Below are 11,472 nucleotides of genomic sequence, written 5' to 3' on the forward strand. Positions count from 1 at the left end.
AAGCACCATGTACAAGTGAAAACAGTCCAGAATAGTTGTAAACGAGTATGTATATGCATTTTAATGTGAGGAACGTTATTATGGACAGAAGTGATGGTTTAAAGTTAAAATGCCACAATGATGGATTTGTTTCGTACAAACACACAGCTTTTCACTTTTCACTTTAGCTGTATGGATTCTGACGGAACCCATTCACAGGATGCAGAGGATCCACTGGTGAACAAGTGATGCAACGCATTTATCCAAACATGTTCTGATGAAGAGACAATCTCATCAAGATTATAGCAAATTTTCATTTTTGAGTGAACTATTTGTCTAAGACTTTTGCACTGTGATGTTTTCCTGCCAATTAAAACACATGTGTGACCTTGGACCTCATCAGTCATAAATAGCATGGGTATATTTGCAGCAATAGCCAACAATTCATTTGTATGGGTCCAAATTATCGATTTTTTATTTTATGGCAAAAATTATTGTGACGTTATGTAAAGATCATGTTCCATGAAGATATTTTGTAAATATCCTACTGTAAACATATCAAAACGTAATTTCTGATCAGTAATATGTATTGCTAAGGACTTCATTTGGACAACTTTAAAGGCATTTTTCTCAATATTTAGATTTTTTTGCCCCCTCAGAATCCAAATTTGATTGCATCTTGGCCAAATATTGTCCTAACCTAACAAACCATACATCCTTGGAAAGTTTATTTATTCACCTTTAATATGATGCAGAAATCCCAATTTGACCTTAAAAATTACCATTATCACTGGTTTTGTGGTCCAGGGTCACTTTTTAAAACTCTTATGCAAAATATATTATATATTATTTGTATTGTAACATGATGAAAACAAAGAATATTTCTGTAACAAGATTAAGAAAAATGGTAATTGCAAAAACATTCAACATAGGGTGAACACAAAACACAACAACAAAACACAAAAACAACAACAAGACAGCAATGTAGTAACAGTAATGAAAAAAGCAGAAATGACAAATGTTTAATAGTAGAAGTATTTAATAGTAATACCATGTATAATAACATTGCTAATAATATTTTATGTGGATGAGAAAAATGGGAATTTAAATAAAAGGTCCTATACAAATGACAGCGATGGGACCTGGGGAAAATATGTTTCATTGTATGAAATAATGCAGAGGCATTAATGGCCCTAAAAACAGACTTCATTTACTTTGTGCAAAATATCTTTTTAAATGTGTTTTCTTTTGATTATTGTTAACTACTATTGTTAACTGTGAATAGTTGAATCCTGTTGGTTGAAAAACACCATTTATATGTAAGAATGCACATATAATGAATTGATAGTTATGTACAGTAATAGTAAAAACTGATGTGGTTTATGAATCCAAACCTTTTAGCCTGTACTTTACAGTAACATAACTTAATACTGTTATAACATGGCATAGATACAGTCTGCACTTGAAAATATATTCTCTGATATTACTTGCTCCAGGATTGACAACATAAATATGGTCACCGATACACATTCCAATATATGCATGTTATCACAGCATCAACCAAATTATCAGCCATATTAAATGTTAAAAGCAATAACTTGGGGCAGCTAAGTGGCCATATACATTGCCTCTATGATAAATCAATTGCACGCATGTATTGAGTGCTGTCACTCTAATTCAATGACATATGCTGCAGGCTGATGCACTGCATGTAATCCATGAGGAAATTGTGTCTCCCTGTGTAATTGTCCCTGGACATTAGATTCTAGGAAATGTCTTCTCACTTCGTCTCAATTCAGTCCACTCAAGCAACAGTAAGCTCAACGCTGCTTTTATTTATGGTGCATTGCATCACGGCAATCAGCATGCTAATTAAATGTGCAATTAATTTTTTCTTCAGCTGATTTATGTCTGCAGAGGGTTTGTAGTAAAAAGAACTGTGAGAGGGAGAGATGGACGGAAGAGAGGGAGAAAGAGAAGCTGGAATGATCTTGCATAAAGGACCAATTAGTGGCCAAACCCTGATGACCCTTTATTGTTGTCATCCCTAACACAGCCCATTGTTCATCACGCCACTCATTCCAGAGTACCAGGATGAAACAGCCTACAGAACTGACGAAAAGCTTTATGTACCAAGGAAGTATTTTGAACTCGTCTCTTCAAGATATCTTGAGCTATTCTATCGTGTGTGGATGCCACCTCCTCCAGTTTATCACTAATGTTTTTCCTGACCACACTGTACTACTCATTATGTATCTACACCGTCAGAAAATGGTGATTGAGAATAAACTCAGAATACAGGACTGTTTCAAACTGACCTTCAGCTCCATCCTTTGGAGAAAGTCTGAAGAGGACATTATTATAATTTATAGGCCTAGGGTAATATATAGGGAATTGTGTGCTTCTAATTTTATAGCAACAGTTTGGACAGGACCCTTTTCTATTCTATCAGGACAATGCCTCTATGTAAAAGCAAAGTCCTAATCCCAGCTGAACACCTCTGGTGAGACTTTAAATGCAGACCTTGAGACAAAAACTCATCACAAAACAACAATGACTTGTACATACTGTATATTTAAAATAATAGGCTATCAGTTGTACAAACGCATTGTCTTTCATCAAATTTAGCCACAATCGCACCATTTGTGGAAGTAAATGCAACTGGCCTTTGCCTTTGTGGTTCGATTGATTGCGTGCATAATCGAAAAATGGAAAGAAAACCTGCAGAATTAAGACAAAATTTTACATTCTTTGTTTTTTAAAATGTTTTCATACATTTTACCACTGAGAAACCTTAAAGGGATAGTTCACCCAAAAATGAAAACTCTTATCATTAATTACTTACCCTCATGTGGTTCCAGTCCTGTAACACAATCTGGCTGTCCACAGCCATGAGCGAGGTGACAATGCGACGCAACAGAATCAGTCAAATATCATAATCTGCAAAGATTCTCCTAATGTGTGTGCTGCAACCAGATTTCAGAATCGGTTAGGATTTTAATACTCCTGCAGTGTGAGCCCAGCTAAAGGGAAATTATTGATTGTTCTTCGGAGAAAATAGAAACCGTTTCTAAAATAGACATTTTTAGTGTCGCCAACTCACCTAGTTAGGACAAAAGCTCTGATTAACATGGAAAAGATACATTTTATGTTGTTGCTGCCTTTCATTGCATGTAGTTAGGTCACGGTCTTCGGAACACAGAATAAGAAATTTTTGATGAAATCCAAGAGTTTTCTGACCCTGCATAGACAGCAACGCAACTGACACATTCCCAGGCTCCAAAATGTAGCCTAATAAGTTAAAATAGTCCATGTGGACATCAGTGGTTCAACCGTAATTTTACAAAGCTATAGAATACAATTTGTGCAAAAAGAAAACAAAAACAACTTTATTCAAGACACACATTTAGATTTCTGCATTCAGCCGCTGTATTCAACACTCGCTTTTCTGGAAACAAAACACAAATCATATTTCTCTCACCACTGTGGGTGTTAATGAGGTATGTGGGAAGTTTTCACTCTTGTGAGACCCTGGGGTTCCCTGAGCGTGGCCTCGATGCCCTTGTATTTCACATGTAAAGCTGATAAAAAAGAAATGATTAAAAAGGAGGGTATAGTACTAAACATGGGTGTAATCACACGATTGGCTGGGGGAAACTCAGAAGATCATTTTGGTCCCATAGGCACTGTAGTATGTAATGGTTTATGCCACAGCTGTGACCACTAGATTATTGAAAGAGTACATTTGTTGTGAAAACCAGAAATAAACAGATGAATGCTAGAGCAGCGGCGAGCAGGAGGACCAGCAGTGGAAGACCTTGTGACTGTCATGAGCAGCAGGGAAGGACACACCGCAGAGACAGACGAGCAAGGCACTCAGTTTAATCTCATTCTTCAGAATGGTAAACAGCGGTTTTAAGCTTTGGAGTCTTGACAACAAATTGGATTCAGAGTCCAAATCGTTCACAGGGACAAATGTGATGTGTCACACTGATATAAGATGGTTAGGTGAGCCTCAGTCAGGTCACATTTCACATTTTACAAAACTCACAGTACATGATGCATAAAGACAACATGCTTTTTTTCTGACATTATTGGCATGAAAGTTAAGCACAGTTCCCTTATTCTCATTCTCATTAATACAATTCATCTGTAATACCGAATACTGTATTATACTGTAATGCATCTGGATGTGTATCTATAAATCATTCTTAATTAGATCTTAAATTAGATTATTTTTTACTGGAATACAGTATTTTTTTTTATCTCAATACAACAACAACAAAAAAATAATAAAATAAAATAATCGATTTAATCAACAAAATAATCAAAATCAGCCTAAAGAAGACAGCATACCAATCCAGCTAGCATTGTGTATAAATATTACTGAGATAATTTATTATATTTAAAATTGTAAAAAATATATATTTATTTCACACACACAGACGCACATAGATTAATATTTAGTATGTTATTTTTATTGTTATTCTATTTGATTTCAGTTAATTTAGTCATTGGCCTTATTCCCCATTTAGTAAAAAAAATTAGAAGTATTCTTCACGTTTCATGAAAATGTTTTTAATGTATTTTCTTCAGAATATCAGCTTTGAAATGTCAGTCACAATTATTAATAGTGCTGTCAAATGACTAATTGTGATTAATTGTATTCAAAATGACAAAATAAAGTTTTTACATAATATATGTGTGCGTAATGTATTTATTATGTATATATAAATACTAGAGGTGTGCATAGATTATTTTTTAATCTAGATTAATCTCACTCTGATCTTGAAATGAATCTAGATTAATCTAGATTGAAATGGCTCATTCGAATTCTGCCGAAGGCATTCAGAATATGTGTGTTACCCAAATAAAATTGATAAACAGTAAGTCTTTGAGAAGGAGTTTATCAAGCTAGGACTGCATACGCACTGTGCAGACGGAGTATTTGTGAAACCGCGAGTACTGAATTGGGCTTTTTCACATCTTTTTGTTTGTTCAAACTGCGATTTGAACGTTCTCTCTCTCTCTCTCTCTCTCTCTCTCTCTCTCTGCACCGAACACAGCGCACCAGTAACAGCTACTCTGTTCATCTTTTCCGCTTCTTGTGTTTGGATGCTTTAATGTTTAAATCGAAAAGCGGTAAGGCTTAAAAACACGTGAGAAAGATAAGCTTTCGTGACGATGCGCAGTGGCCCGTCAACTGTCCTGAGCAACTTTTTAGGCTGTCCTCAGCGAGTCAGTTATAGAAAATATCAAGGTGAAAGTCATCATAGCTTGCTTAGTATAGACCCAGCTCCCAACCCAACTTTGAGAATAGATTAACGCGATAATTTTTTAATACCGATAAAATACACAGTATACAAATATTATGTAAACAAAAGCTTTTATTTGAAATTTGATTAATCATTTGACAGCACTAGTTATCAATAAAGTAATCTCCCTCACATTTGTTGCCACTTATATAAAAGTGTGTGAGAGAAAAACAGATAACTGCTCTCTCCAATTCTGCAATGTCGCACGTGAGACCTTCCAGAAATACACAAAGGTGTTTCAAGACATCTGAACCTGCCAGATGCAGGAATTATTACACCACTATACTCCACGGCATCTGGTCTGTAACAACAAACAAGTTCATGCACAGTCTGCATTCTCTTTTAATAGTCAAAGTGGTCAGCTGTACACTTCAGTTGAGTTCATACAATACTTTGATGATGATGATGCCGGCATCAAACCAAACCCTTACATCGTAATACACATCACAGCTATCACAGCCAGGACACAGATGGGACCAATTAGAACTGAATCAGCTTCACATACTACCAAACTGTCCATCATTATTGATGAATGTGAAATGGAATAAAACCTAAGGCCATACTGAGCGATTCAAACCTAGTCACCTTTGCCCTTTAGTACCCATTAAAAGAGCTGTAGCCTGGCCTGCTGACACTGATGCAGCTCATCTGCTGATATTATTTAAAAATTATGATACTGATACTGAGGAAAAACTCCTCAGGAGAAGCATCATCCCTGAAGAGAATCTAACATGTTTGGAATGACACAGCACTCCCGCCGTTAGAGGAGATCTGCTGCCACCGTGCGGACATCCAGGGCAGTGCACCACTAACAGATCAGAGCTTAAAAAGACAGATCACACACACACACACACACACAAAATAATGATTTCTGTCATTAATTACTCACCCTCATGTTGTTCCAAACCCGTAAGACCTTCGTTCATCTTCGTCATGCTGCATATTCAACAAGAGCGTTCTGACGAGGGAGGTCAAAACAGGACAGAAAATATCCTAAATTATGTTTAGTGATGTAAAACTCTTGATAAAGTTATAAGTGGACATCAGAAAAAAGTACAAAATAATAAAAACGGCAGTTCATGGCCTTTTCATCAGCTCACAAACCTCCTCTTGTTCCTCCGGAACCTCAGTTTGGGAAACCTTCAAATGTTGCTGATAATAAAGAATACAGTATATTTTCTTTTTATTTGTATTTGTATATCAACTGGGTGCTACTGAAATCTATATGATAAATAAACTAGGTCAAAAGTAATCAAAATTAGTCTGAATACATTGCCTAAAATGTATAATCTCGTAGATTACATTGCTCACACAAACAGGCCTACAGCAAACATGTGACACATGTGAGACACGCCACAGTCCCACACTCAAACCCACACGTGTTTCTGTTAGTTTCCAATATTTCCAGTGTATATAGCAACATTTTACAGGGTAGTGTCATTTCACTCACACAAAGTGGGAGACGTCACCTTGTTTCATGTTTTAAAAGGGGGGAAACGCAACAACTTGGCAAAACCTAACAATAAGGGTCATTCATGAAGCTAGTTTACTTAACATAACTAAGAATGAACAATACTTCGACAGCATTTATCTTAGTAATGTTCATTTCAACATTTACTAATACATTTTTACAATTAAATATTGCGCTTCTTAATATTAGTTCATGCACTGAGAATTAACATGAACTAACAATGAACGACTGTGTCTGCATTAACTAAAAATAACAATGATTAATAGCCTAAATTCTGTAATAAATGTATTGTTCATTGTTTGTTAATATATTAACTAACATTAACTGACAGAACCTTATTGTAACGTGTTACCACAAACATTTGTGTCAAAATAAGTTTGACATAACTTCAGTTTCAGCATTTACTGTGAAAATGTACAGAGGTGACGTTATTGACAGCAGCCATGAAGCGCGCTCCCGCACCACGTGACCGCGGGTTCCGGCTCCAGGTTGCTATGGCGATGTCGGTAGGTTTTGATGCGGAGAGTCGGTTCGCCTTCGGCAGGAATTAGACAGCACTGCAGGAATATCCGTGAGTACACCAAACCTATTCATTATATACAGTATCAGCAGGCCTTAATGAGCTGAAACGACGAGAAGAAGCGTTTCTGAAGGATTTTTAAATTGACAAAATACTAACTGCGCCGTTACAGCGCTATGTTGTGTTGCCAATCATGTACAAATGCAGCTCTGTTTATAGAGAATTAACCTTTTTAACCATAAACATTTTCTGCAGTCTTCTGTATGCCTTAACAGCATTTATAGCATGTCTAAAAATAACATAAATAAAGTTATGATTGCTTTGCTAGTATACACTTACTGTATAAAGTGTGCTGTATAATTAGTTCAGGTTGATGATGTAGAATAAACACATACAATGTGTTTTATATGGTTATATGTTTGATCTGACATTGTGTGTCTTCACAGGCGAGTTTTCCCAGGACAACCTGCTGACAAGACAATGCATTTCAACCCTCCTGTCAGTAGAGACAGGATCATAGCCACATTTCCAAAGGTACACAGTCTAAACTCACATTATGTCAATTATTTACACGTACTTTAAGGGAATCGATCATTCTGTGTTTGAAAAGGTCAAATCATCCAATATGATTCATTTTGCAAGGGGTACTGTACAGGACATTCAGCAAGCGTTCTGTAAACTGTAGCCAGCTCATCAGATTAATATATTGAGAATGTGTGACATCCATAGAGGAGCAGCTGGATCCGTCGGGATCACAGGACTGCAGCTGATTCTGCTCATTTAAAAGCCTGTTTCCTGCTCTAGCTTTCTCAGTAGTGGGGTCATATGAAGGGGAAATGTGTCATATTTACTTTCTGGTCTTGATTTTGAATGATTTCAAAATGGTATAGGAACATACAGCTTTGCGGTAGACTAGACAAACTACTGTTCTTACTCACTTTATTGCCAAAACGTAACATTGTTTATGATGAGTTCATCAGCATGCATTAGTTCTGTTCTATTATTCTGTAGTGTTATAATCCACAAGCCTGCCTACAGATGAAGGATGATTGGGATACAAGAGCCAAGAGGGCTTGCCAAGACCGGGAAGCACGTCAGCAAGGGTTGGTTTACAAATTAATATATATTTACATTTGTTTTCTTCAAATTTTTCAAAATGTTTCGAAAGAATGATATTAATGTTTATTATTAATATGTTATATGTTATATATGTTTTTTATACTGTTATAGATTAATTGTTATAGATATTGGTACATTACTGTCAAAAGTTTAAAGTGTATATAAAGAAAGAGAGAGATTACTAGTCCATTAATTATATAATCATATTCATATTATCTTCTAGGTTTGACAGGTTTAAGATGTCAAAAGCAGTAGTAGTTGGAGATCTCAATGTGGGAAAGACATGTTTAATAAACAGGTAAAGTGTAAACAGGAGGTTTATTTAAAGGGATAGTTCACCCAAATATTTAAATTCTGTCATTAGTTTCTCATCCTCATGTCCTTCCAAACCCGGAAGACCATTGTTCATCTTCAGAACACAAAAGAAGATTTTTTTCATGAAATCTGAGAGCTTTCTGACTCTCCAATAGACATCTGACGCTCCAACAGAAGTGACATGTTCAAGGCCCAGAAAGGTACTAAGGATATTGTTCAAATAGTCCATGTGACATCATGCGGATAATTTTTGTATGCAAAGAAGACTTTTTCAGCAATTTCTCCTCTTCCATATCAGTCTTCATTATGCATTCACAACAGTACTACAACGTATGAGCAATTTTGTTTTTTACAAGCTATGGGAAGAGAAGAATTGTTGAATATCCAATATTTTTGTTAAAGTTATGCCACTGATGTCTCATGGACTATTTTAACGATGTCCTTACTACCTTTCTGGGCCTTGAACATGGTAGTTACATTGCTGTCTATGCAGGGTCAGAAAGCTCCCGGATTTCATCAAAAATATCTTAATTTGTGTTCTGAAGATGAACGAAGGACTTATGGTTTTGGAACGACATGAGGGTGAGTAATTAATGACATCATTTTAATTTTAGGGTGAACTATCCCTTTAAATGATACACACTGTATTTTTCATGGACATTAAGTTACATTATGTGTTTGCATATAATAGGTTCTGTAAAGATGTGTTTGAGAGAGACTACAAGGCTACTATAGGTGTTGACTTTGAGATTGAGAGATTTGAGATATCTGGGCTGCCCTATTCTCTTCAAATGTGAGTATTTTTTTCTGAATTATTTAAATAGCATGTCTGTTTATTTAAAATCTTTATGTATTTTATATTTGTTTTGCACATTACAATATTTGCAGATGGGACACTGCTGGACAGGAAAAGTTCAAATGCATCGCATCAGCATATTACAGAGGAGCTCAAGGTAAAATGCGTGTTCTCATTTAAAGGAACAGTTCACCCAAAAAATTTACATTTGCTGAAAATGTACTTATCATCGGGCCATTTAAGATGTAGATGAATTTGTTTCTTAATGGAAACAGATTTGGAGAAATGTAGCATTGCATCACTTGTTCATCAGTGGATCCTCTGCAGTGAATGGGTGCCATCAGGATGATATGTCAATAGATTCGATTCTGATGTGAGAGGATAATGGGATGGACATTTTCACTGGATTATTATGGCAGCAGTTTAAAGTTAAAACAATTACATGATATTAGTTATTAGCTTTTCACAAGACATTAATTAATGGACTGGAGTGGTGTGAATTACTTGTGGATTATTGTTTTTATCAGCTGTTTGGACTTTCATTGGACGGCACCCATTCAATGCAGAGGACCCATTAGTGAGCACGTGATGTAATGCTACATTTCTTCAAATCTGTTTGCATTAAGAAACAAACTCATCTACATCTTGGGTGATCTGTGGCTGAGGAAATTGTTTGAATTTTTGGGTGATTTATTCATTTAATACTCCAGATCAGAGTCTGTTTAAACCCCAGTATAATCCTTTCTGTTTCTACTCTAAAAGTTATTATTACCGTCTTCGACATGGCGGATATCAAGAGCCTGGAAAACACGCAGTAAGTAAAACCTGTAGTAATGTTCTAAAGACTGAAAAGGTTTCAAGGAATTGTAATTGTAATGATTCGTGTTTGTTTCTCAGACAGTGGTTAAAAGAGGCACTGCAGGAAAATGAACCAGACTCCTGTTTTGTTTTCATAGTTGGCACAAAAAGAGACCTCCTGGTAAGAATAGTCTCTACAAACAAGCATACATACTGTATGTACACATACAACTTGTAAAAGATATTAAAGACCCCTGCTGTCCTTATTTGAAGTCTGCAGAAGAGTGCCAGAGAACAGAGAGCGATGCCATAAAGATTGCAGCAGAAATGAACGCTGAGTTCTGGTCGGTGTCCTCAAAAACAGGTACATTCTGTACATAAGTACATAAATCTACTTCATAGTTGTTGCTATGTCCTTTACAAAAACTACAAGATAGATCCTACATGTAACTGTTACAACTATGGGGTTGAAGGGGAAAACGTCCAGGAGTTTTTCTTTCGCGTGGCAGCTCTGGCCTTTGAAGATGCCATTCTGAAGGACCTGGAGACAGAAATCAGCACCACTCAGATTGGAGATGGATGTATTCTCGGTAAAGATAGCACTCTGAAATCATAAAACAACAATATTCACTTATGTATGTGTTGTATTGAGTAAATGAATGTGGGTTTTGTTATTTCAGATGATAAAGCACTGGAAGATGCACAAGAAAAACCAAAGAAGAAGTCCTGTTGTTGATCCTCAGTGGTTTAGGAAGAAGAACTAACCCATTTGTATTTCGGGACAGAATAAATGTTTAACTTAGTAGAAATCAAAGTGTTTTTGGTTGACATAACCAACCTCTGAGTTGGTGCATCACTAATGTACTCCACCTTATCAGAATACACATAAGGGACTGACATCTGATTTCAAATATTTGATATGTACTGTAGTATTAACGTCAGTATTTTGTACTGAGCATAAACTGCCATTTAATAATTGCATTGTATTTTTCCTTTTTTATTTTTATTTTTTATCTTCCTTTGGCAGACGAAATAAACATACATTATAATTGCACGCAACTTATGAATTTGTTGTTAGTGTTTGAGTAATGTACAGCAGTGATATAAGGAAAAATATTGTTTATCAGACAAAAAGCATAGTTTAATAGTTTTCAAACAT

The 11,472-nt window shown here is 35.8% G+C and overlaps 1 protein-coding gene across 1 annotated transcript; it reads left to right on the top strand.

The window, feature by feature from the left end:
* The first annotated feature begins 7,234 nt into the window (after positions 1–7,234).
* On the top strand, positions 7,235–11,117 carry rab36 (RAB36, member RAS oncogene family). The gene is made up of 11 exons (XM_026274615.1): positions 7,235–7,336; positions 7,732–7,819; positions 8,297–8,388; positions 8,628–8,702; positions 9,411–9,512; positions 9,608–9,672; positions 10,278–10,329; positions 10,413–10,494; positions 10,587–10,677; positions 10,787–10,903; positions 10,994–11,117. The coding sequence occupies exons 2-11, from the start codon at positions 7,766–7,768 to the stop codon at positions 11,047–11,049; spliced, it is 786 nt and encodes a 261-aa protein (XP_026130400.1). The 5' UTR covers positions 7,235–7,336; positions 7,732–7,765; the 3' UTR covers positions 11,050–11,117.
* The last annotated feature ends 355 nt before the right edge of the window (positions 11,118–11,472 follow it).

The sequence above is a fragment of the Carassius auratus genome, chromosome 10, assembly GCF_003368295.1.
Source record: "Carassius auratus strain Wakin chromosome 10, ASM336829v1, whole genome shotgun sequence".
Classification (NCBI taxonomy): domain Eukaryota; kingdom Metazoa; phylum Chordata; class Actinopteri; order Cypriniformes; family Cyprinidae; genus Carassius; species Carassius auratus.